This window comes from Aotus nancymaae, unplaced genomic scaffold (assembly GCF_030222135.1).
Source record: "Aotus nancymaae isolate 86718 unplaced genomic scaffold, 86718_ANA_hifiasm-v0.15.2.pri h1tg000062l, whole genome shotgun sequence".
NCBI lineage: Eukaryota > Metazoa > Chordata > Mammalia > Primates > Aotidae > Aotus > Aotus nancymaae.
The window spans coordinates 25,424,905-25,452,763 of NW_026988476.1; the positions used below are offsets into that span (position 1 = coordinate 25,424,905).

The 27,859-nt window shown below is 41.6% G+C and overlaps 2 protein-coding genes across 2 annotated transcripts; one reads left to right on the top strand and one right to left on the bottom strand.

Moving 5' to 3' along the window:
• TBPL2 (TATA-box binding protein like 2) lies at window positions 1-27,739 on the bottom strand. Its single transcript, XM_012451082.2, has 7 exons — window positions 27,671-27,739; window positions 24,081-24,541; window positions 23,028-23,115; window positions 20,975-21,066; window positions 15,886-16,053; window positions 11,644-11,738; window positions 1-77 (listed from the first exon to the last, which is right to left on the bottom strand). Exons 1-7 carry the CDS (start codon window positions 27,722-27,724, stop codon window positions 1-3), a joined length of 1,035 nt encoding a protein of 344 aa, XP_012306505.2. The 5' UTR covers window positions 27,725-27,739.
• Window positions 8,057-8,521, top strand: LOC110568311 (large ribosomal subunit protein uL23-like). The gene has a single exon (XM_064365736.1). The coding sequence runs from the start codon at window positions 8,057-8,059 to the stop codon at window positions 8,519-8,521; it is 465 nt and encodes a 154-aa protein (XP_064221806.1).
• Window positions 27,740-27,859: the final 120 nt, after the last annotated feature.

The window sequence follows — 27,859 nt, forward strand, 5'->3', positions numbered from 1 at the left end:
TCAGGCCTTTTTAAAACCTTTTAGAATAGGATAGATGTTTTCAAATGCTTCACAGATCTCAGAACGTTCTTTGGCACCTATAAAGAAATCCAGGTTTATATTTTTAATATAAAAAATACCAAAATTTACTTAAACACGAAAATTTCATTGTATCATCTCCAATTACTTTTAATATGATGACATCTCTTTAGCTGTACCTGAGAAATGGCATTTATTCCAGGTAAATAATTTGGCAATTACAGCCATATTTCTACAAGACACAAACCTTAGAGCAGAGTTTTCTAGAACTTATCAGTGGGTGTCATCTTCGCTTACACAGTAATCAGTGTGAAATGTGTAATGTCTTCTCTATGTGTGCCACAAATATGACCTCAAAGTAATTTCATCAGCACCTGTGGGCACTTAGCTACCAGCAAAACGGACTTCCTTTGAGCCACCTCATCTCTAGTTACATCTCAATTCCCTAATATTGACTAACAGATTAAGACAAACAAGCTAGAGTTGGGAAGGGATTATTAGAGGGGAAAACTGTGCTACTGTGACTCCTAAAGTCTTAGGTTTCAAGAAATCATAAATCATAGCTGCTCTAGGAATCACAGGGATAAAAACATGAATCAGACACAGTCTCCACCCTTGAAAAATTATTAGTCAGTCCCTACTCATCTCTCACCACCAACAACTGACCACCACCACTACCTCCACCTTACAAATGATGTAGGCATATTGTGCTAAGGATCATAGACTGGTACTACTTATGTTTCTATGGAGCTTCAGCTAATCAGGACACTAGTGGTAAAAGCAGCAAAGGAGAAAGGACTTACAGAGTGCCTACATAAATTGGTTATGAGTAACATATAAACAAGGAACAACAAACTGTGCAAGGCCGCAGGAGGCCTCTCAGGAGGAAGGCCTCTCCATGCCTCATGTTCCGGTGCAGGGTGACCTCAGCTCTGTTACCATAAACATTGTGCTCAAGGATGTAAAACTCCTTTGTAGCACTATGACGTAGCCATACTTGTAGGCTCCTTGTAAGGCCCACGTTTCACCAGCTGCACATAGAAAATAAGTTAAAGATAACCATATGTTCTTGTTTTGTGAAATTCTCAAATGGCCATTGTTACCAACCTTTAGAATGATACACCAGTTCTGGCTCACTGATTCACTCCACCATCACTCCACCCCTACGCTATAGATCAAAGTGACTGTAATCAATAAACTGTGGATGATCAGAGCACGGGGCCTTCACTGCCTCCTTCAGAGTAATAAAGTGATGGCCCCCTGGTCCCACTGTCTCTCTTACTCTGTCTTTTTCTCACTCCTTTGTCACCACTGAACTCAGGGTACCCACGGGTGATGTAGGGCTGGCTCCCTACAGACACTAATCAGCTAATCTGGTATTTTGTGGGCTGGAGGCAAGGAAGAAAGGAGGATAATGAAAGGATTATAATAACTGTTAGCATGAAGAGAAATGGAAAACAGTTTTAACTGATAAAGACTCTTAAGAACTATAAAGTATCTGGGCGTGGTGGCTCACACCTGTAATCCCAGCACTTTGGGAGGCTGAGGCAGGTGGATCATGAGGTCAGGAGATTGAGACCATCCTGGCTAAAAAAGTGAAACCCGTCTCTACTAAAAATACAAAAAAATTAGCCAGGTGTGGTGACATATGCCTGTAGTTCCAGCTACTTGGGAGGTTGAGGCAGGAGAATTGCTTGAACTCGGGAGGTGGAGGTTGCAGTGAGCCAAGGTTGCACCATTGTGCTCCAGCCTAGACAACAAGAACAGAACTATGTCTCAAAAAAAAAAAACAACTATAAAGTACATTGCTCTTAGGAACATAAAATGATTCAGCTGTGGAAAATAGTTTGGTGTTTAAGTTAAAGAATTATTAGCCGGGTGCGGTGGCTCACGCCTGTAATCCCAGCACTTTGGGAGGCCGAGGCGGGTGGATCACGAGGTCAAGAGATCGAGACCATCCTGGTCAACATGGTGAAACCCCGTCTCTACTAAAAATACAAAAAATTAGCTGGGCATGGTGGCACGTGCCTGTAATCCCAGCTACTCAGGAGGCTGAGATAGGAGAATTGCCTGAACCCAGGAGGTGGAGGTTGCAGTGAGCCGAGATCGTGCCATTGCACTCCAGCCTGGGTAACAAGAGCAAAACTCCATCTCAAAAAAAAAAAAAAAAAAAAAAAAAAAAAAGAATTACTAAGACCGGGCACGGTGGCTCACACCTGTAATCCTAGCACTTTGTGAGGCTGAGGTGGGTGGATCACCTGAGGTCAGGATTTCAAGACCAGCCTGGCCATCATGGTGAAACCCCATCTTTAAAAAAAAAAAAAAATTACTACATGACCCAACAATTTCACACCTTGGTAAATACTCCCCAAACTGAAAACAGGTACTCAAAACAATATGAACTTTCATTGTGACACTATTCACAATTGCCAAAAGGTGGAAACAGCTTAAATGCCCATCAATGGATGGATGGATAAAAATTTATACTGTAGCCAGGCACAGTGGCTCATCTGTAATCCCAGCCTTTGACAGCCAAGGCAGGTGGATCACCTGAGGTCTGGAGTTCAAGACCAGCCTGGCCAACATAGTGAAAGCCCGTCTCTACTAAAAATACAAAAAATTAGCCGGACGTGGTGGTAAGTGCCTGTAATCCCAGCTACTTGGGAGTCTGAGGCAGAAGAATCGCTTGAACCCTGGGCGTGGAGGTTGTGGTGAGTCAAGATCCGGCCATTGCACTCCAGCCTGGGCAACAAGAGTGAAACTCCTTTCAAAAAAAAATAAATAATAGTGTAGGCTGTGGCTGTATTCCCAGCACTTTGGGAGGACTAGGCAGGCATCAACTGAGGTCAGGAGTTCAAGACCAGCCTGTCCAACATGGTGAAACCCTATCTCTACTAAAAATACAAAAAAAAAAAAAAAAATTCGCCAGGCATGGTGGCGGGCACCTGTAATCCCAGCTATTTGGCAGGCTAAGGCAGGAGAACTGCTTGAACCTGGGAGGTGGAGGTTGCAGTGAGCAGAGATCACACCATTGCACTCCAGCCTGGGCGACTCTTTCTCAAAAAAAAAAAAAATATATATATATATATATATACATATATATATACACACACACACACACACACACACACACACACACACACAATAGAATTACTCAGCCATAAAAAGAAATGAAGTACACATGCTACAACATAGCATGTTTTTTAGGGTCATCTAAGTGAAAGAAGCCAGACACAAAAAGTCATGTTATAAGATTCTATGTATAAGAAATAACAGAAGAGTTAAATCCATGGAGACAGAATGCAGACTGGTATTTGCCAGGAGCAGTGGGGTGAGGGGAATAGCGGGGAATGGTTTAATGATACCAGATTTTATTTTGGAGCAATGGAAATATTTTAGAACTAGGTAGAGCTGGTGGTGTATTCACAATACACAACCAGCTACTAAATGTCCCTAAACTATTCACTTTAGAATGGTTAAATTTATTATGTGCGTTCACCTCCCAGATTAAATAATCAGGGATGAAGTCCTTATAAGCTTAATTTTTTGAGAAGTAGGGGAAGGTATGGTGGCTCACACCTGTAATCCCAGCACTTTGGGAAGCCAAGGTGGGAGGATCCCTTGAGGCCAGGAGTTTGAGACCAGCCTGGGTAACACAGGGAGACCCTGTCTCTATAAAAATAAAAAAGGAGAAAAATAAAAAGAGAAAAAAATAAAGAGAAGAGAAGCTATTTATTCATTGCCAAAAAGTTTACTATCTGTAGGTTTCCATCTTCAAAGATTTGGTGTGGGAAGGAGAATGAGTAACTGACACAGATAAGAGAAACTATACCTTTAGGGTATGAATAGCCATAGGTTTCAGCAGATTTGTAGTTCTAGCACCAAAATTTTCGTTTCTACAAAACCAGTCTCTTTAGAAACAAACAATGAGTTGACGAGGAAGCAAGAACCTCTGCCTCTGGTTTTATGCACTTTTTGAGCTTCTAGCTACATTTGACTGCAACAACCTTGTTACCAGACAGTGAAGCATAATAGGTACAGCAAACACACACATACCCCTCTCCCAAAATCCCCAAAACCAAGGTTCTGCCTTTCACATTTCATTGAGGAACACCATCCAGGTCCAGTATTTTGGATAACCATGAACTTCACTTTTCCTTAACACTTTTGTGTTAAAAAAATATATAACTGGGCGGGGGGGTGTGGTACAGCTCAGGGGTAGAGCATTGGACTGCAGACCAAAAATTGTAATTAAGAACATTGCATTCAAGCACAAGGAGCATACCATCTGGAGGCCCCCGGGAGCACCTTTTCCCAAGAGAGAATGGACGTTTGAGTGATCATTATATCATAGAGAAGTGATTTTAGACATAAGAGGGCTTTAAGGAAATTATCTAAGTACAATTTCTTCATTCCATAGAGGCACAAGAAACGTATTTTACCTGAACCATACAGCAGCAGCTGTGGGAGCAGAGCTCATGTATCCACTGTTCCTTCCTTTACAGCAAAAGTCAACCAATCAACATTGCCAGTATTTGTAACCGGGTGTTAAAATGAGAGGATGTGGTCAATTTACTTACTAAAATACTGTCATCAAAAATTTAAGGGCATGGTGGCTCACACCTGTAATCCCAGCACTTTGGGAGGCCAAGGTGGGCAGACCACCTGAGGTCGGGAGTTCCAGACCAGCCTGATCAGCCTGATCAACATAGAAAGACCCTGTCTCTACTAAAAAATACAAACTAGCTGGGCATGGTGGCACATGCCTGTAATCCCAGCTACTCAGGAGGCTGAGGCAGGAGAATTGCTTAAACCTGGGAGGCAGAGGTTGCAATGAGCCGAGATTGTGCCACTATACTCCAGCATGGGCAACAAGAGCAAAAACTCCATCTTAAAAAAAAAAGTTTAAGGGAATCTAAATTGGCCTCATAGTCCTTTAATAATCAAACCCCCCAATTTGTAGCACCAGACTCCAATTAGATGACCCTTGCCATTTTTTTAAAGACATTCTTGTTTGGTCACCCAGGCTGGAGTGCTGTGGCACCATCTCAGCTCACTGTCGCCTCCGCCTCCTGGGTTTGGGTTCAAGTGATTCTCATGCCTCAGCCTCCCTAGTAGCTGGGATTACAGGCATGCGCCACCATGCACCTGCCTAATTTTTTGTATTTTTAGATAGAGGGTCTCAGTATGTTGCCCAGGCTGACCTCAAACTCTTGGGCTTAAGTGATCAGCCCGCTTTAGCTTCCCAGAGTGCTGGGGTTACAGGCGATGCCTTGCCTTTTAAACAAAACTTACCATTTCTTTTCTTCAGGCTGTAATGACTGGAGAATAAATACCATTCCTAACTTTGGTGACTTAAGTGAAAATTGTGTGGCCTCGTGCACTAGATAAAAGGACTGGCTTTGAGCTCAAACAATATGGGTTTAAGTGCCAGCTCTGCCACTAACTAGCTTTAAAATAACAGGAAAATAAATCCCTTAACCACTTTCAGTTTTCTTACTTGTAAAATAAGGACAATCAGCCTTCTTATAGAGTTGTGATAAGGAGCATGTGAGCTAAGGTTTGTAGAAAGTCCTTTGTAAATCAGGACATTTTTATAAAGTCTAAGCCATTTTATTGCCCTAGAGGAAGATACTTCCAGATTAGGAACATTGGAATGGCTAGTCCAAGTACACATAGCTTATCATTTCATTCTGATAAGCCAGCTACATGTAATTTGTTTATGTCTGTCTCCTTCAGCAGGGCTGGATTCCTGCCAGATGTGGAGTATGTTAGATTCACCTTTGTTCTCAGCCCACAGCACATTACAAGTACCTGGTGGGCACCCAAAATTTATTAAATATCTGTCATTTGTCGGTAAGTTCATCCTTATGCCTTAGCTCCAAATATCAACCTCCAATACTACATGGATTTTCCAATTCTGTTGTTACATCAAGTCATAACTTTACATCTTATTTTCCCAAGTGATGCCACATTTCTGGGTGTATAAGTCAAAACCTTATAAATCTCTAAAAATAGCATTGTACCGCTGAAGTTATTCATTTTATGACACATACCAACTTGCTATTGATTGGGGGTTGCTGTTAACAATTGGCAGGGACATCCTGTGCTGTCTCTGGCCCACTCACTAATAAGGCTTGCCATTTTTCTGCTGCCCTCTGGCCTACTGATTTCCAACAACACATATGCTGAGCTGATTAAGGGTGACCCTCAGCAAAATGACGCAGCTTCTTAGTCCTTTATGCTAGAGGGAAATAAGTAAATAAGCATTTTCCTGAAGCCTCTTTGTCTTCATATTCCTATCATCAGGGCAAGATATCACAGCAAAATTCCAGTCTTTGTCAATGATAGAGAAAAAACCAGGAGAGTGCGTTTTCACCAAGATAATAATAGCTAAACAGTGCCAGGCGCTGGATTTTTGCTTCCTTACAATGCTTAGGAGGTAGATTCTATGGTCATTTTGCATATATGGAAACCAAGTTGGAGAACTTACCCAAGGCCACATGGTCAATAAATGGTAGATTGTGGATTGAAACTGGGCAACTGGTCTCCAGTCCATCCTTTTAGCCACCATACCTGCTGATCCTCACTGCTAAGAGAATCTCAATCATTCTTTCACCTGACAAGGAGAATTAAGGAGTTGCCCAAGAGACCACACAGGTGTTATTGTAGACTTCTAAATTGCTATGGGACAGGGTGAGCCCAATGGGCTCTGGAGGCAGGTTGCTCAGAGCCCTGCTGCACTGCCGCACACACAGCTGCTTGACACGGTTAAGTTTACTAAGCCTCTCCATTTCACAGGTAAGGAAACTGAGGCATCAAGTGCAATCACAGAGTTAACTAGACCCATGTGAAAGTCCTTATGTAGCACAGTGTCTGTCATATGGGTGCCCAATATATTAGTTCTGATGATTATCCCTGATCTTAAAAGTGGAAGTTGACATATTTGCTGGTTTTGTACATTATTCCAGCAGAACCTAGCTATGCTATTAATTTTCCTGTGGTTTGAGAAAAAACCATGAGTCCTAAATGTCACGCCAGCCACAGAAAGCAAGCACAATCTAGGAGAACAGTGTACGCTGGGCCCAGGTCCTGTTGCTTTTTGCTTGGGACCATGACAGAGTAGGACAGCAGGGCCTCTTTGTTCTTAGCTTACTTGACTATAATTAGGACATTCAGAAGTAACCTTGAGCATGGTGGCTGTAGGTCTGGCAGCTCAGGGAGTAAGACCATTTTACATGGATAAATTATTTTCAAAGACCTGCAAATGGTGTATGATACAAGGGTTTCAAATTGCCGCTCTTTTGTACTATGGGCATTGGCATTCTATAGTTCTCACCTGGGCAAGAGCTGGAATTCATGATTTTCTACAGTCATACTCATTACAGTGTTGTAATTGCAACACTTTACCATTTTCTAGGCAAGATATTTATTATTGAGATCTTGCTTTCAGAACATCTCTGCAGAGTACTCAGTCATTCTATGCTGCGCAAGGCCACACATGTGTCTCTCCAAGCTGCAGTTTAGGGGCAAGGCTGAAAAGAGACCTCCTTGGTCCCTTTCCTCAGGTGTTCACCTGAAAATTAGGCTCTTAAGTTTTTTTGTTTTGTTTTGAGACAGACTCGCTCTGTCACCCAGGCTGCAGTGCAATGGCATGATCTCGGCTCACTGCAACCTCCACCTCCCAGGTTCAAGTGATTCTCCTGCCTTAGCCTTCTGAGTAGCTGGGACTACAGGTATTCACCACAATGCGAGGCTAATTTTTATATTTTTAGTAGAGACAGGGTCTCGCCACATTGGCCAGGCTGGTCTGGAACTTGGCCTCCCAAAGTGCTGCAATTACAGCCGTGAGCACCGTGTCTAGACAGGACCTTCAGTTTTTAATCCATTTGCAGGTGAAAAGAGTCTAGAGACACAGGATTAAGGAATAAGGAACATTTGTCTCTAAGGCTGAGGCAAAAATAACCTAAATCATGTAGCCCTAGGCAAAATAGTTTAAGATAGTATAGCATAAAATTACTTATTGCCTTTTCACAAGATGGCGCCGAAAGCAAAGAAGGAAGCTCCCGCCCCTCCTAAAGCCGAAGCCAAAGCGAAAGCTTTAAAGGCCAAGAAGGCAGTGTTGAAAGGTGTCCACAGCCACAAAAAAAAGATCACGTCACCCACCTTCCGGCGGCCCAAGACACTGCAATTCCGGAGGCAGCCCAGATATCCTCGGAAGAGCGCCCCCAGGAGAAACAAGCTTGACCACTATGCTATCATCAAGTTTCCGCTGACCACTGAGTCCACCACGAAGAAGATAGAAGACAACAACACACTTGTGTTCATTGTGGATGTTAAAGCCAACAAGCACCAGATCAAACAGGCTGTGAAGAAGCTCTATGACATTGATGCGGCCGAGTTCAACACCCTGATTCGGCCTGATGGAGAGAAGAAGGCGTATGTTCAACTGGCTCCTGATTACGATGCTTTGGATATTGCCAACAAAATTGGGATCATCTAAACTGAGTCCCGCTGGCTAATTCTAAATATATGCATATCTTTTCACCATATACATGCCTCTCTGTCAATTTCTGGTTAGGTGGGAGGCCATACCCAGGAACTGTTGTAACTTGCCCACTGCTTGGGCAAGACTCCTGTTCTGCTTATAAGACTCCTGTTCTGCTTATCCTTTTGAAACTCACCCTGCCACTCATTCCTCCATCCTTGATCACTTCAGAGATCTTTGTGACTAGAGTTAGTGTCCTAGGAAAACCACAACTCAGAGCTTGCCTCCATGGTTGAGGGTAACAAAAAGCTTTACAAGAACCCCTTTCATCCCTCAAAGAGGCTGTATATGAAACCAGTGCCCGGAGTTTGAAGCACATTAGCATCCATTTCAAGGGAGTGTAGGTTGGCTGGCTTTCGGGTAGCATTTTGTTCTCACATGCCCATCTACTATGTCCAACTGGTCTGTCTGCTTCCCTCACCCCTTGCCCAATAAAGGACAAGGACTTCAAAAAAATATTTATATTTCATTTCAGTAGTAAAGTCGTGGATTAACTTTTATTTCACAATATAAGCAGAATTTGGATTTCAGTTAATATATTTCATCCCGTCTTCCAGAAAAGTTATGATCCCCATCTTGCAAAAATGAAGAAATTTAAATTTTCCTATTCTGTTAGAAATTTTAAGGAAAGTGCATTATAGTCTTCAGTATTAAGTAACAAGCCTTTACTTTTGTGATTTGAAACTTCTGGCCAATGTGCTCATGAAAGCTTTCTAAAAGAAATGTGGGGTAAGTGGGAAAGCTGATCTGTATTAAGGACATTTAAAGAAATCTGTAATAGGAACTTTACCTATACTTGGCAATTTGCACTTTTAAATAAGATTTATTTGTAATGATACATAGCACTTATGAAAGTTTCCTTCCAAAGGACTTGAAAGTGTGTTTCCTTAAGTAGGGTATGTATTTGCCTCTGATATCTATGCTATTCAATTTTGTTGGCAGGCTTTTCTCACTTCCTCTAGGAAATATAGAATTAAGCTGTATGTCAGTCACTAGAGGGTCTAAATGATGATCCACTAGATGATCCAGACTCTAAATTAGTGACATCTGAAGAATTGTAGTTTTGCTGCATTCAAAAGGTTCTTGGATGCCAAACAAGCTTTCCCCGCTTTGTTTTTAATTTTTTTTTTTTTTTTTTGAGATGGAGTCTTGCTCTGTCACTCAGGCTGGAGTGCAGTGGCACAATCTTGCCTCACTGCAACCTCTGCCTCCCAGGTTCAAGCAATTCTCCTGCCTCAGCCTCCCAAGAAGCTGAGGTCACAGGTACCTGCTACCATGCCCAGCTAATTTTTGTATTTTTAGTAGAGACTGGGTTTCACCATGTTGGCCAGGCTGGTCTCGAATTCCTGGCCTCATGTGATCTGCCGGCCTCAATTTCCCACCTCAGAATCCTGAAGTGCTAGGATTACAGGTGTGAGCCACTGCACCCAGAAACTTCCCCCACTTTGAAGGCCCATTAATTATTTCTTAGAGAAAAGCAAACTACAAAACCCAGAGTTATAAAAGAACACTTAAAACCGACATGTCGTTCTGCACTTTTCTGAATTCAAGTAATATAAGTCTCAATTTTTTTTAGATGAGGCAAGATTTTATAAAATTCTAGTTTGGAGGAATATATGTTCAAGAGGAGCTAAGAAATACAAAAATTAAAGTACTGAGGGGAAATTGGCCCTATTAGACATACCATGAGTATTAAAGCTACAATAGGATAAAGGCAATAGGATTATAATAGGATAATCTTAGAGCAAAGGCTGAACCAAAGAACAGCCACATATGTAAAAATAAAGGTCAAAAGGAGTCATCCAAAATTAGTGAGAAGAATATGTAGTGTTAATTTGGTTGGCTAGCTATTTAGATGGGGCATGGAGATCAGTTTGGCTCAGGCCGCGTAAACTTCGTATTCATTATGGTAGAGGAGAGTAAAATGTATAAAAAGACAAAATTAGACAAACTAGCAGCTTTCTGTAGGCTGGGCGCGGTGGCTCATTCCTGTAATCTCAGCACATTGGGAGGCTGAGGTGGGCGGATCACAAGTTCAGGAGTTTAAGACCAGCCTGGCCAATGTGGTGAAACCCCATATGATATTAAATTCTCTACTAAAAATACAAAAGTTAACTGGGTGTGATGGCGGATGCCTGTAGTCCCAGCTACTTCGGAGGCTGAGGCAGGTGAATCATTTAAACTTGGGAGGCAGAGGTTGCAGTGAGCCAAGATTGCGCCACTGCACTCCAGCCTGGGGAACAGAGCAAGACTCCATCTCAAAAAATAATTTTTTGGGGGTGATTTGTTCTAAGAACAAAACAGACATAGCCTTAAATGAAAGTCCCATTTCTGAGTGTCCACACTAATAACATAATTTTTCTACAGGTAAAAACAGCCAAACATCTGCTTTATAAGTAGCAAACAAAGAAGGAACATTTACCTATCTAACAAGGGGACAGTAAGTTTGATTCAACAATATGTTAGAACGGGTTCAGGAAAGGTAGGTCTGTTGGCTAAAGCCAGCCTGCTGCCTGTTTTTGTTAGGTGTGAGCTAAGAATGGTTTTTATCTTTTTCAGTAGTTGGGGAAAAAATATTACATGACACCCATAAAGTATATGACATGAAATTCACACTTCAGAGCCCATTCCTTTATGTAATGTTCATAGCTGTTTCACACTATAATGACAGTGCTCAGTAATGACGGCAGACCCTGTGGTCCACAAAGCCTAAAATATTGACCCTTTCCAGAAAAGGGTTTGTTGACCCCTGTGTTAGGACCTTGCATGGGTGTTAAAAGCCTTTATGAAGGATTTGTAACAGTAAATTTAAGCCATATATGTTATCAAGGATAATTTTTAAAAAATCAGAATGTAAAGATGAAATACTTAATATGATGACATAAAAACATGAAAAAAATTATTGTTTTAGGTATTGGGACCTACAGGTGATGTCATTCCTTTCCTATTTTTCATTCCAGGTATTCTCTATTAACAAGAATTACTTTACCATGGTGAACAAAGGCATTTAAAAGAATAAGCAAAGCACATGCATAGCGATTACATTTTATGAGTCAGAAAATAATCTTAGCACTTACCTGTCAACACAACTTTTCCAGATACAAAGATAAGCAACACAATTCGTGGTTTTACCATTCTATAAATAAGACCAGGAAACAGTTCAGGCTCATAACTGTTAAGATGTAAAAGGGAAATGTTAAAAAATAACACTATTCAGTTCCTTTCCCATAACATGTAAGGCCCAGTATATTAAAGTGCCTATTAAAGCAGTTGTAAACAAGTTAACTAGTTTATCAAAAACCTTTTAACAATCTGGATGAAAAGAGAGACTTGGAGTGTCCTAGGTAATATCTTATGGAAATTAGAAACATAATTAATTTTTGGTCATAACACTTTTTAAAGTGAAAGTCATCCTGGATGGTTATTAGAAATCAAGGTAATTTAGGGCATCTGATTTAATGTATTAAGATCTTGTTGGTTAAACATTATCTTTTCAAGAAAGTCTGTTAATAAGAATACATGTTTTTCTGGATTTCCAAATTCTCTAATAATAAATACATTTTGTATGCATTTATAAACTGCTGAAGTTAATATTTATAGCAGATAGAACCTAAACATATTTCTAGGCCACTGCTATTTGTATTTGTACAGGTGTATATAAATAAAGAAAATCCAATTATCCCAAGTTTTTAAAATTCAGGATTTGTTGCTATAAATAGTAACTCATATTTACTACTAAATGTAAGCTGGCTTCTCCATGGAGCAAAGGACGGTGGCATTTGAGAGCTGTTTCTCCCCACTCCAGCCTGGAGAGGAGGGCAGATTCCTAGAAAGGCTTGAGGGACTTACCAAAAAGAAGTCAGGAGGTGAGAGGAGGTGAATAAAACTATTCTCAAAGCAGTGGCTAATGGACAAGAAATAGAAGAAAAAAAGGCATCCAAGCAATGGAACACTAGCATCTTTGCACTTAAAGGGTGAATCCAGACTGAATGGAAAAACTCCATTCAGCTCAGCAATGAACAAGACCCAAAACAACAGAAGATGTGGAACCTCTTACTGGCTCCAGAAAGGCACATCTTGAAGTGGGGCTTGCCCATCTCAAGTATAGGAGGTCCCTGTGGGTGGAACTGTCTTCCTGGAACACAACTCAGTCTTACTGCAGAGCATGTCCAGACTTTCATCCACTAGCCCCTTCCCGACACTGAGGAGACCATGATACTAGAGGGAGCCCCAAAAACCCCTCCAGGACTCTGAGAATAGTCTAAGAAAATGAAGGCTGGAGACACAAAAGGAAGATTTCCATTTCATCTGCCAGCTGCATTGTAAGACTTAGAAAAGAGGAAACAAAAACTTTGGTATGTAAAGGATGTTGAACTGCACTTGGCTTTGGGAACAATGGTTTTAAGGTTACCAGCATAATGAGGTCCCAATTAGGGATTTACTTCATTTTATTTATTCTCTGCCTCATTCCAAAAGAGGGCTGAGGCAGAGAAAGAGAGTGGTTTTGGTTAGGGATGGAGAACATTTCACAAAGATTGAGAATACCGAACACCTGCCAACTTCTTGGCCAACCCCACTTTGACCCATCCTTCAAGTCTCACTTTAAATGTTGCTTCCTCAAGAAAGTCTTCCTTGATCTCTACCCACCCCCAGTTATATTAAAGACCTTGCTTTATGGTATCATAGCCCCTGAACGGCCTTATGTTCACTGTCACCATATTGCTGTCATTGACTTATCCATCTTTTCTTTTAGACGGTGATCTCTATGTGGGCCAGTGGCTATAGCTGTATCACTTGCCATTATCACCATAGCATCTGCTACATAGTATTTACCTAGATCTTATTCATATAGCAAGTATTTATCATCAGGATATCTTTGAATTAAAAATTAAAGAGGGGGCCAGGCACAGTGGCTCACGTCTGTATTCCCAGCACTTTGGGAGGCCAAGGTGGGTGGATCACCTGAGGTCAGGAGTTCTAGACCAGACTGGCTAACATAGTGAAACCCCATCTCTACTAAAAAAGCAAAAATTAGCCAGGCATCGTGGTGGGGGCCTATAGTCCCAGCTACTCACAAGGCTGAGGCAAGAGAATCACTTGAACTTGGTGGGTAGAGGTTGCAGTGAGTGGAGATCGTCCCACTTTATTCCAGCCTGGGCAAAAGAGTGAAACTCCATCTCAAAAAAAAAAAAAAGGTTAAAGAGGGAAAAATTATCTATGACAACTGTGGTAGTGATTTTGACATAGAAAGATTGACAAAGAAAGTGCCTGGTAACAAAGGGAGATACTTGTATTATTGAATGTTGACATATCAATTGGCAGAACCTGGGGAACTGAATGACCTTAAGGGTTTAACACAAGGCAAATTTGGCCTGATAATTATAACTGATGATGTGCCATGGTTCTCCACAGAGCTAGACAATCAGAGAGGCCTCATGTTAAAGGTTCAAACCTGCTAAGAGGTGTTTTTAACATTCCCAGTGTCAAGAATACACACTCTGGAGTTGTAATCCATAACCTGAGGCTGACGTGGAGAGGATGAGGGGGAGGCAAGAATGAGACTAGAAATAGACAGCTGTGGGAATACAAAGCAAGCTTCCTGGCCAGACAAAAAAAAAAAAGAAAAGATGAGTGAGATCATAAAGCTATCCCAGGAGGAAGACAGAACACAGATGAGCCCACTCCATCTGATGTATTTTCACTGCCTACTGGCAACTCTTCCAGAAGCTGGTAATAACAAGGGGCACCTATCTTAGACTTAGATCTGCTCTGCAGGGAAGCATTGTTGGCGAAAAAGCAGTGAAGGGAAACTTGGGAATAAGTGCACATATCATTTTAGAGCCCTGAATGGCCAGAAGGGAATGCTAAGTCTAACATAGACACAGTCTTAGAGTTCAGGCACAGCTCTTGCTAATGTACACTAAGCCGATTCAGAGAAAAATAGGCTGGAGGCTCGTGACTTGAGAGTTGGGAAGATAAGACAACCTAAGCACTGGGAGAAACAAAGGCTTTATTAGGAATCTGCAAATTATGCCAAGACTGAAGGAACAAAGATACCTAAAGAGACAATGTGTCTTGCATGGGGGAACGGGAGGACTTTATAGGGTGCTCAGATTTTTGAAAAATAGGGTATATTTTAGGCATTCAATAGCATACAGTGAAAAAACTGAAAAAAGAAACCACAATCAAGAGAAAAACAACCATGTCAAAAGAAAAATAAGCATATCATAAAAGCTAAATCTCAAAATGAATGAAAATATTTTAGAAGAAAAAGCAATTTGTAACTTCCACTCAGATCACATCTGAAAGGAAAACTAACAAATGTTAGGGAAAGCGCAGCAGTATGATCCCTATCTACCCCATTAACGGGATAATCATTCGATGGCCGAGACAGGGTTAAATGTTGGAACGAAAGGACATCAGTTCAAGCTTGACAAAGAGAATTTAAGAGCATCTTTGATTCTAACCCAGGTCAAGTGCCCTAGCCTAGATGTGTATATTGGTGAGTCGACGGATTTGGTGTTGAGTCAGTCTCTGTTCCTGCTCTCTGAGGGCCTGGGCTGGATGAGAGAACCACTGAAACAGCTAGGGGTGAGGGAGGAGCACTAGCTGTTGAGGTGTGAAGTCTGAAGTCAGGAAGTCTAGAGATATTCCCTAGGGAAAGGAATATACCAAAGACAACACTGTGATGGGGGCTGCAGCTACACACACACACACACACACACACACTCTCTCTCTCTCTCTCTCTCTCTCTCATATAGGGGAAAAACTAGTTAGGACTTCTTTCTTGGAATGTGCTACAGCCATTCTTTTCTCATCTTCTCTCCAATCCATTCTCCCCTCACCAGCTGTCAGCCGCTTCCTACTGGCCTAGTCCATTTCACATGCCTTATCTTGCCAGTGCCATTGCCAAGCTATGTGTATGCTTACAAATCTAAAGATCAGTGAATCTCAATGCATGGTCCTCTGACCAGCAGCACTGGCATCACCTTTGAGCTTTTTACAAGCACAAATTCTAGCAAAATCCCTGGTGAAGAAGCCCAGCCAGGGACGTGTGCTTTAATAAGCTAAGTGATTGCTAAGCAATTTAAGTTTAAGAACCATGGTGGGGGGTGGGAGAAGAAAAAAAAAGAAACGTGATTTCAAAAGACTGGGCACATGTGGTAACCTATGAGGACTCAGGCATAGCATCTTAATATTTTCACTATTGTGTCCCTGGCCTTTAAAAAAATTCTCTGAAAGATACATTATGTAAGCAACCTATAACGTAACTTGAGTATCTTGGTAAACTCAAAGTTCAAGCCATAGAACTGTCATACCTACTGAACTGCTGATGGGTTAGCACCAAACCTTCCAGCCTGATGGGAAATTTCACATCACAGCTTCCGACCATGTTCTGAATTTTAAAATCGAGAAATCTGGCAGGGAACCCAAGCTTCTGCACCACACGAGCATATTTTCTCGCTGCAAGTCGAGACTGCTCTTCACTGGGGAGGGGCAAATATGTTTCAAGATGTTTTAATCACTACATTCTCTAAACTACGGGGATTGTATTGGATTGTTACCATTTGTACCATATTTATCTTTCAACGTATACTATGAAGCTGGAGGCTTTGTGAGGAGGACTGCCTTCCCACACTTTGGTCCCTAGCACCTTGTAAAAGGTCTTATACAATTGTACAGTTGTTGAACAGAATCATAAACAAATTTTTGTCTTAATTTGTCACCTTTCTTTTATTTATTAGTTTGCTAAACCTATTCCAAGCGTTCTCAAAGTGTGTCCCCAGACCAGCAGCTTCACCTGGGAACTTGTTAGAAATGCAAAGTCCCAGGTTCCACCTCAGACATGCAGAAACTCTGGGGGTGGAACAGAGCAATCTGTCTTTTAACGAGCCCACTAGGTAACTGTGCTGCTCACTACAGTTTGGGAAGCATTCATCTGCTCTCAAAGTATGTCCCATTTAGAAGGGAACAACAGCCAGGCGTGGTGGCTCACACCTGTAATCCCGGCATTTTGAGAGGCTGAGATGGATGGATCACCTGAGATCAGGAGTTTGAGACCAGCCTGACCATTATGGTGAAACTCCGTCTCTACTAAAAAGATTAAAAAAAATTAGCTGGGTGTGGTGGCGGGCACCTGTAATCCCAGCTGCTTGGGAGGCTGAGGCAGGAGAATGGCTTGAACCTGGGAGGCAGAGGTTATAGTGAACTAAGATCACGCTGTTGTGCTCTAGCCTGGGTAACAAGAGTGAAACTCCCTCTCTAAATAAATAAAGAAAAAGAAAAAAAGGAAACAAGAAAAAATAATGACACATGCATACAAAAAAAAATCACATATAAGGAGTAAGATATGTGCTGATTGAGTGGCACAGATAAGGTATCACTTCCTGAGTATTTATTGGACACATTGTCCAAAACAACCACATGGCAATACCTCAAAATCCACCTTGTTTTGCTTGGCTTTCTCACCCACTCTTCATTCAATTCATACTCAACACAAGGAGGACAGGAATTTGTCCTATTCTGTGGCTATGTCCTTAAGTGTCTGTCCTGCTGCACTCCTAAATTCTTATCAGAGCATGTGAAGCCCTAAGAGGTGAGCCTTCATTTCTCCTTAGGTATTTTTCAACTGTTACTGCCAAAACAAAACAGCAGGTAGCAACACCTGGCGGGTGAAGCAGGTGAATTCCACCCGCTCATGGGTTGGCCCTATTTTTAGGCTGTAAATCAGAAACACCTGAAAGAAAAGCCAGTTTGAACTTGTTTGCCTGGACCAAAGCAAGTGTTTGATTCTCTTCTCCAGATCCTTCACCAACACTGCCCCCTCTCGTGTATTCATTACTTCATATATGTGTCACTTCATTTAATGTTGATTCTCCTCACCCACTTTTTTTTTTTTTTTAAAGAGACTGGGTTTTGCTCTGTTACCCAGGCAGGAGTGCAGTGGCACAATCATGGCTCACTGTGCCCTTGAACTTCTGGGCTCCAGTGATCCTCCTGCCTCAACCTCCTAAGTAACCTGCAGGGGCAAGCACCACCATGCCTGCCTAACCTTTTATAGAGACGGGGTCTTGCTGTCTTTTCCAGGCTGGGCTCAAACTCCAGGGCTCAAGTGATCGTCCCCACCTCAGCCTTCCAACGTGCTGGGATTACAGGTGTGAGCCACTGCAGCTGGCCTATCTGCTGATCCTCCATCTAGTCACTATATTGACTACAGGTGCACAGCACTGCCCTTGGCTCTCTTCACTCAGTTCTCACTCCTGAAACGTCCTTAGCAAGTCCATGTCCCCAGATTAGCAGTGTAACAAACTGTTTCCATTTTGAACAACTACATTTTGCCTAACTGATCTATTACATTTCCCATAACATAAATAAGTTCAAATTTCAAGTTCGCATAGTCCTGTAGTTTCTTGGGATATCAGCTGTGATATTCTAAGGACACAGACGTTTCTATCGAAACAGTTAATAGTTGAAAGTCTGCATACATGTTCACTATACATACATTAGAAAATAGTTTAAAAATCTTAAAATCTCACCTGTAGTGATGTTAACTACCTAAATTTGATATTCTGCACTTTCCCTGTGCAAACACAGGTATTCCGTCATACTCTTGCTGTTACAACTAAAGAGAATAGGTTTGGATAAAATGTTGGAGATAATACTGGCACCTCTTATTAACCAAATTCTCACACTCACTATCCAAAACTTCAAAACCAAATTTATTTGGATAGCAAGTATCTCTATTATCTGGACTCAGTATCGAACTTTCACTATCAGATTTTAGGAACCAAATAAATTCAGACAAGACACTCAGAAATGTGTGTAATATGTAACATGAGCGTATTTCACAATAAAAGTTGGATAACAAACACCATTTAGTTGCTTACTTCTCCATCCCCACTCCAACTTAATATAATGTGGCCATCCTTTCAGCTCAGTATGTGTGTGTATACAACTAATACAATTTCAGTTTATGACTTCAAATTGAAAACCTATTATTAAATTAGGTTTTCCCTGTTCCAATGCGGAAATGAACACTGTTAAAGATATCTGGCACAACTGTCCAATAATCACTTTAAAATGGAGATTCCTGGGATCAAAAGAAGAGAAAGTCCAGAAATGTACCCAGACACATGTGAAGAACTTAATATGTAAAAACAGGTAGTGGGAAATGTGGTAACAATTGATTCTTCAATAAGTGTATCTGAGTACCGACTGATCATTTGGGAAAAATAATTACCTTACATTGAAATAAAATTCCAGATCTGCTCTGTCCAATTAATATAACTTAAATTCAGTCCCTTGGTTATTTTAGCTGTATTTCAAGTGCTCAATAGCCACATATGAGTAGTGGCTACACCACAGCATTCAACAGTGCAGATATAGAATATTTCCATCTAGAGAAAGCACTAGATGAATCAAAATACTAGCTGTCCTTTTCCCAACACAAAGCAGGATCTGAAAAAGACTGGAAAAATGTAGTAAAGTCAATATTTGGGCCGGGCATGGTGGCTCACGCCTGCAATCCTAGCACTTTGGGAGGCTGAGGTGGGCAGACCACCTGAGGTTAGGAGTTTGAGACCACTCTGGCCAACATGGCAAAACCCCATCTCTACTAAAAATACAAAAATTAGCTGGGCATAGTGGTGGGTGACTGTAATCCCAGTTATTTGGGAGGTTGAGGCAGGAGAATCACTTAAACCCGGGAGGCAGAGGTTGCAGTGAGCTGAAATTGTGCCATTGCACTCCAGCCTGGGCAACAAGAGTAAAACTCCATAAAAAAAAAAAAAGAAGAAAAGAAAAAGAAAGTCAATATTTATATAATATTGTGCATAAATGCCTCAAGGGTAAAGCCAAATGTAGAAAACAAAGAAAAATGGCATAAAATGACTATACCCTCCAACATTTGTGTTAAAAAAATAAAAAAATCCACCATTGGCCAGATGTGGTAGCTCATGCCTGTAATCCCAGCACTTTGGGAGATCAAGGTGGGAGGACTACTTGAGCCCAGGAGTTTGAGACCAGCCTGGGCAACATGGTGAAACCCTGTCTCTACAAAAAAAAAAAGTACAAAAATTAACCGGGCCTAGTGGTGCATGGCTGTGATCCTAGCTACTTGGGAGGCCGAGCTGGAAGGATGGCTTCAGCCAGGGAGGTGGAGCTTGCAGTGAGCCGAGTTCTCACCACTGCACTCCATCCGGGACAACAGAGTGAGACCCTGTCTCAAAAAACAAAAACAAAAACAAAACCACACCATAAAACACTATGAAGAGTGATCTGAGAAAAAAATATTTACAGTATTAAATGGTTAAAATAATTAAACAAACACAAAAACAAGATAAATATCTCCATAGATAATTGGGCAAAAGACATAGCAATTTCTGTGATTCTAAAAAGTTATTTAATCTCACTAGTAAATCAAAGAAATTAAAAACATAACTTTTTGCCAATCAATTTAGCAAATATAAAAAGAATATTGACACTCAATGTTCATACGATAAAATGAACACTTAGTACGTTTCTAGAGCAAGAAGTTGGCACAAGCTTTCAGGAGAACAATTTGCTTCTCATCTTTTAACACCGACAGGAGAGAATGGGCTTTCTCACTAGAGAGTTATGGTGAAAGAATACCCATCAACACAGGGCTTCCTCTGCATGAGATCCAGGAGAGAGGAGATTTTTAAGGGTTGCCTCCTGAGTTAATGTTCAAGCTAATGGTCAAGGAATGTGTAATTTAGCTCCTTTAAAAAGTTCTATCCATTTATCTGCAATGAGAAAAATTCACAATAACTACTTCCCCAGGCTTATAATACACTTTATCATTACTTTAACTTTTAAAAAATTCATATAGAAACAAGTTGTAACAGCACAGTTAAGTTCCCTCGGCTTAATAGGATAAACTGTAAAATGGGGCTATTCAGTATTTTATTATTATTATTTTTTACTAGAGACAGAGTCTTGCTCTGTAACTCAGACTGTAGTGCAGTGGTATGATCATAGCTCACTGCCGCCCTCAAACTCCTGGGCTCAAGTGATCCTCCCACCTCAGTCTCCCAAGTAGCTAGGACCACAGGCATGCACCACCACATCCAGCTGTTTTTTAGTTTTTTTAAAACAGAGATGGAGTCTCACTGTGTTGCCCATACTGGTCTTCAACTCCTGGGCTCAAGCAATCCTTCTGCTTAGGCCTCCCAAAGTGCAGGATTACAGGTGTGAGCCACCATGTCTGGCCCAAGTCAGTATTATAAGACTGTTTTTAACCCAAAATGTGACATTTCATTGAATAAAGTCTTCAGCAGAGAAAGGCCTTTTTCCCCTGCTCTGTGCTTTAGCACATTAATTCTATGCTTCCTTGTTTTAATACTAAATTGTTTCTCTGGTAAGGGTGAAGGGATAACTTCCTCATACCTTCTGGCTCCTGTGCAGACCATCTTCCCAGAGCTAAATATAAGGGCTGTTGTCCTGGGCTCTCGGATCCTCATGATGACAGCAGCAAATCTCTATACCCAGAAACCAAAAGAGAATCAGACTCTGCTAGGAGTTAACATTACCCCAGTTGAAAAGCTGAGCTGGATACGAAAATCTCAAAGAAACAGATTGGATGGGAAAACTAAATGTCTTGTCTATTCTCCCTACATTAAGGTTGACAAAAATCATTATGATTCTAAAATGTACTTATTAACAGGTAAAAATAGTATCAGTAACTGCTAGAATTTGAAGGCCTGTTATGTTTCAGTTCCTATTTATCCTTATGATAGGATGAACTTGTGTTCATTATTATCCTCATCTAGGGTTCGGGGAAACCAAGTAGCTATTTAACCTCCAGTATTACACAGGAAATGGTAAAGTTAACATTCAAAACCCAAACTTGTCAGATTCTCTGCTTTTTACTTTGACATACTTCTTTTCTTTTGATGAATCTTTTTTGTTTGTTTGTTTGTCTGTCTTATTATTTTTTTTAAAGATGGGGTTTCACCATGTTGGTCAGGCTGGTCTTGAACTCCCGACCTCAGATGATCCGCCCGCCTTGGCCTCCAAAGTGCTTGGATTACAGGCGAGAGCCACCACGCCCGGCCTTTTGATGAATCTTTGAAAAATAGAAAAAAAAGCATGTTAAAGGCTCACCAAGACTCTATAACATACTGAAAAGCAAAGGAAGAGTCTATATGATAGGCATGCTAAAGATGACTGACAGAAAGTTAATGTCAAGTTCTTGCCTCCTATAGTTCTCAGTGTCATCCAAGACCAGCAGCATCAGCAAGCCTTCCAGGTGATGCTGACACATGGACCTGTCATCAAATGATCTGCTCCTGCACACACACTCTCTTCACCCCAACTCCTCTCACTGATTAAGCTAGGAAGGAAACGGGTGGGTACTAGCTTACAGGCCAAGCCAGAATTTCTTTGGGTATCAAGCACAAGTTTAGAGAGATCCTCTACACTTCATCCCCAGCCCTGTCTACCCCTACCCCTCATCCAAAATGAGGGGTGTGCCGAGGATGGTGGACAAAAGTTGCTGGAAATGCTGATTGTTTAATAAGGTGACCACAGCTGCATCTGGGAGGGTCTTAGCTCATCTTTGTGCATCTGTCCTCACCATTGTCAGCTGTATGAAACATCAAAAGGAAAGCTTTATTGTATTCGGGTAACATTCAGGTAATATTTAAAATTCAGATGTCAGCAACAGTATGACAACAACAGCAAAAACAAATACTTAATGCATAAATGCTGATGCCTGCTAGGTCTCTAGGTTCCTACAAATGTGACCTTTTTTCATCTAATTCCATAGATCCTCCACCACCTAAACCAGAGAACGTTTTCCCAGTAGGAAGCAGGTCTTACTCATCTTTGTACTCCTAAGTACAGAGCCTAGCAAATCCTTAAATGTTGATAGGATCGATAAATCCGATTACCCTGGGTAAACCATTGAAAACAGAATGCCTGGCTTTGGCAGGATACAAGAAAGAACAGATTTTATTAAACTTTGAAGGGGAGGAAAAAAAAATCCCCGAATCTTACATTAGTAAGTAGGAGCTTGAACTTTATACTTTAAGCAATTTAGCTTTTTCAATAAGAAGAATTGTAAATGGAAAGATAGGTTAGTGTCAGGTAGCTAGGACAACATTTAGCAAAAATTATTTCCAAAAATATGATGGCATTTTAAGAAAGTTCACATCCCAATAGTCAGGTGGAAAATTATAATCATACCGAAAAATCTTTTTGAATGACAAGGGAAAGAGCTTATCTCCAAGGAACTGCTCCATTACTTCTTTATTCAGCATAAAGAATGAGATTATTTTTAATCACTCGAAAGAGTGAGATATTAAACTTGAGTTGCCAAAAGCTTTTCCAGTAACAATTTTTTTAAGGAAAAAACAGAGGAATTAGTCAATGTCATGATATGAAGAAAAGTAAATCTAAAGAGAAGCTAATTGTTGAAAGGAATACTGAGAAATCTTACCTTTGGGTTATATTCTGCATTTTTTGCATGCAAAGCTATTTTCTTGAGATCCAACTTACAGGCCAGGTTTACAGTGGAAACTATATTCCTGAAGAAATAAGTCTGTTTAGAAAAGTATATCAGATACAAACAGAAAAAAAAAAAAAGCAAAGAAAAAGACAAAAACAACTTATTTTCTCATTTCTTAGGTTACACCTTAGCAATTTCCTAGGGGGAGATTTATTCCAAATGTGAAATACATGGTAACATGGTTCTTAGTAAAATGTAAAATCCCAAAGTGAAGTGCTAAAATAGCCTTTCCTAAAATTTCATGACTAGCTGCTAAAATTAAGTTTTAGATCTTTTTTCAAAACAATGCCTCAAAATATAAATCACAATTCTGAATCAATTTGCAAATCAAACTTAATTTTACATCTTTATAACCTTGGTGTTTATCCAACCCTACTCACAATTCTCAGCAACTTCCGTGCTTTAGAATATACAATACAATCCTAATAATGCATCTATTAATCTTTAACTCCCTTCTGCCCATCATAGAAGATCAAGAATTAGTACTTCACGGCCGGGCGCGGTGGCTCACGCCTGTAATCACAGCACCTTGGAAGGCTGAGGCAGGCGGATCATGAACTCAAGAGATTGAGACCATCCTGGCCAACATGGTGAAACCCCGTCTCTACTAAAAATACAAAAATTAGCTGGGTGTGATGGCGCGCGCCTGTAGTCCCAGCTACCTGGGAGGATGAGGCAAGAGAATTGCTTGAACCCAGCAGGCGGAGGTTGTAGTGAGCCGAGATGGAACCACTGCACTCCAGCCTGGCACCTGGCAATGGAGCAAGACTCTGTCTCAAAAAAAAGAAAAAAAAAAAAAATTAGTGCTTCACCTTATAGATAACCAGACTGTCTAAAGCCACAATCCATTTAGAACTGATAAAACAAAGAATTATGAAATCCAAAGTTCTTTTCCCTACATTATTATCCTGAAATTAGTTATCGCATTCAGGAATATAAAATGTATACCCAATGTGCTCAATTAAAACAAAAATAAAAACTTACTGTAGTTGAGGTACAATTCCACAACACTCTGAAACAGAGGTCACTGGTGTCATGGGAGTTATGGATGCCAGAGGCAAGGAGTTGGAATCTGGTTTCTCAAGAGAGGCCTGGACTGAGTCAGTATCACTAGGGTGCCGCTGTGAATGCGGATTTGACAAACTGGGGCTGTTTAAGCCCAGCCCAATGTCCTGTTTGCTGGGTGATGGCAACCTACTTTGTCGACTTTGGCTTTCAGAATTTTCTTCAGTTTCATGTTTGCTTCCCATGACAGGTTGATCTTTATCTTCTTGGGTAAGTTCATCTGGTAGGAAGCTAAGATCCACAGATGAGAAACCATCAGATGTTTCTTTGATTTCAGGGTTCGAATTAAACGCAGTCTCTGGATTGGTTGCATTCAGAATGTACATATCATAAGGTACAACTGGGCTGAATGGGGGAGACCTGGGTGGGGCAAGGCCATCCTAGGCAATTCCCAAAACAGACAGACAAAAACACAACAGAGAGAGCAGCATGTTACACAAAAGAGATATCACTATGGTAGGCAATGTATTCAGTGTAAGAGGCAGTTCAAGATTGCTTATATTCGTGCACTGCTTCTTTCTAGAAAATGCCATTAAGATTCTATCACAGACTGGGTGTGGTAGCTCATGCCTGTAATCCCAGCACTTTGAAAGGCTAAGGCAGGTGGATGGCTTGAAGCTAGGAGTTTGAGATAGCCTGGCCAGCATGGTGAAACCATGTTTCTACTAAAAACACAAAAATTAGCCAAGCATGGTAGTGCATGCCTGTAATCCCAGCTACTGGGGAGGCTGAGGCACAAGAATCCCTTGAACCCTGGAGGTGGAGGTTGAAGTGAGCCAAGATCGTGCCACTGCATTCCAGCCTGGGCAACAGAGCTAGATTCCTTCTAAAAAAAGATTCTATTACAATAACAGCACACTTCATGGAAACAGCAGAGAATATTTTTAAATGAAGAAAAAGCATTCTTCATAAACTATCTTCACTGCTTTGGTTAGATCCCTAGTAAGTTGCCACTCTCTAACTCCAATTTGCAATAGAGGCAATTGAACAACCATACTCGAAATTGTTGTATACTTTGAAGAGAACAGATATACTGCACTATTTAATTATAAACTTTAGTTGACTTAACTTTGAAATAATTTTGACTTTTAAAATATTTCAAATAGAATAAATGAAGTTTAAGATATAATTGAATGCTAATCAAGACTCGCTAAAGACCCACTGTTATTACTTCTAGGCAAAGGCATAAGAATTATTGCAATGTTCTAGTTACAAGAATTTACAATAGGAAAAATGATATTGAAACTTAAATGGTAAGAATAGTTTAAGTCAGTATATTTTTGGTCCAGGGGAGGCTGCTGAACTCCCATTAACAAGCTACGAAGAGAATGAGGCGTGCACCTGAGGGAAGCAACTAATGTAAAATTCATGGGCTTTATTATGGGGAAAAATCGATTACCTCAATCAATGCATTACCACCTGCTTCACCCAAGTCGCAGACCTGGATTCCAGATTTTGAGCACTGCTTGCAGGAGAAACTAAAAAAGATCTTACTTCTTTTCTGACAACTGAAGGGTCAGGAATGCACTGTGTTGTATCTTCTCAGTGACAATGCTATTTCAGCTAACATACACGCATCTGGCTAGAGCCTGTTGGAGTGCTCTGTTACAAGTCCAGCAGGTGGCAGGGGTGACTAATTGTTTAAAGAAAGCACTTTGAAGAAAAAAAAAATCAAGCTATTCTCTTGAAATAAGATTTTTGACCTCTATTTCATTTTGAGTATGTGATAAGCTTCCATCTTTCCCCACCCTCAACCCACAGAGTGGCCTTAAGAAAAGTGAGATGAGGATAATGGGCCCTGATTCCACTGCAGGGTTCCTTGGTCTCACCTGTCCCAGATGGAAAGGATCTCCTTGGGCAATTTACGCTAAGCTCCAAAGCTGCAACCCTCAGTGTCTGTCTTCCCCTTCCCCATCATGGTATTTTATCAGGGAACAAAAGCTAAACTTACACAAGAATGTAAGGCAATGGCGAGGAGACGTTGGAGGAGGATGTTTTATGGCAATGGGACACGCCTCAGAGGATGTCTGTGTAGCATGTTCACTGAATCACCAGTCATTTTTTGTTAAACTGTATCCACTTATCTTTCTCAGAACCTTTCCAGCTTGGGCTCCTTACTGTGTTAAATGCTAGGGAAAGTCACCATTTCTACCTCAGTACCGATCATTGTCTTTATAAAAAATTCTCCCACACACACACAAAAAAAAGTTGCCATCTTGCAGGGTTTTTTTTTTAAAGACTCTTTTCTACAATATTTGATGCTAAAGATCTTTATTTTTTTTCACTCTGTCACCCAGGCTGGAGTGCAGTGGCGTCATCTTGGCTCACTGCAACCTTCGCCTCCCAGGTTCAAGCAATTCTCCTGCCTCATCCTCCCCAGTAATTGGGCTATAGGCATCTGCAACCACGATGGCTAATTTTTTTTTTTTTTTTTTTTTTTGAGACAAAGTCTCGCTCTGTTGCCCAGGCTGGAGTCCAGTGGCGTGATCTTGGCTCACTGCAGCCTCTGCCTCCCGGGTTCAAGCGATTCATCTGCTTCAGCCTCCTGAGTAGCTGAGACTACAGGCACCCACCACCAGGCCCAGCTAATTTTTGTACTTTAGTAGAGACGGGGTTTCCCCATGTTGGCCAGGATGGTCTCAATCTCCTGAACTTGTGATCCGCTGGCCTCGGCCTCCCAAAGTGCTGGGATTACAGGCATGAGCCACCGTGCCCTGCCCGACCGCTAAGGATTTTTACTTTAAAAGTCTTTTAATTAACTAAAAGAAGCCACAGGTGTTTGCAGTTCACATTTGGCAAACCCTGCGACCCCCAGCTCCACCAGAGACTTGACTTCTCAGGGAGGCCCAGTACTGGCATCCATGCTGCAGGGGACAGGGGGTCTCTATTTCCCCATCAAAGCAGAAGCCCTTGGGAACCCGAAATCGCTACAGCAAGCAGGAAGCACACTCTGTGCGAGTGGCTCATGCCTGAAATTCCAGCCCTTCAGGAGGCCAGGCAGGTGGATGACTTGAGGTCAAGTGTTGGAGACCAGCCTGAGTAACAAGGCAAAACCCCGCCTTTACTAAAAACACAAAAATTAGTTGGGCGTGGTGGCAGGTGCCTGTAATCCCAGCTACTCGGGAGGCTGAGGCACGAGAATCGCTTGGACGCGGGAGGCGGAGGTTGCAGTGAGCTGAGATGACATCATTGCACTCCAGTCTGGGCGACAGAGCAAGACTCCACCTCAGAATGAACGAATGAATAAACAAACCAAAAACCAAACAACCCGGGATGGGCCTTGTAATCTGGTGACTGAGGGCACGGTTCTGGATTCGCGCTAGACGAAGTTCGAGCTCTGTTTGGCAACCTTGGGCAAATTATTTCACTTTTGGAAGCTTCTAACCTTCAACTGAAAGGCGTGGGAAACCAAGGATCGCTGAGTTTTAAGAGAACGCAGGCAAAGCCCTTGGCACACAGGACCCGGCGGGACTTGGGCCCTGACTCTGGGACAGCGGCGGCAGCCTCACCTGAGCGGCGCACTGGTTCAGGTAGAGCTCCAGGTAGGTCTCCTCCTCCTCCATGGACAGAAATCCCACTGTCAGGGGTGAGGGCGGGGGCGGATACCGGGTTAAGCACGGAGCTAGCAGCCTCGGAGCCCGCTCGGGCCGGGACACAGAGGCCATTTATGAGCCTGGGGCGGCGAGCCGGGGCGGTCC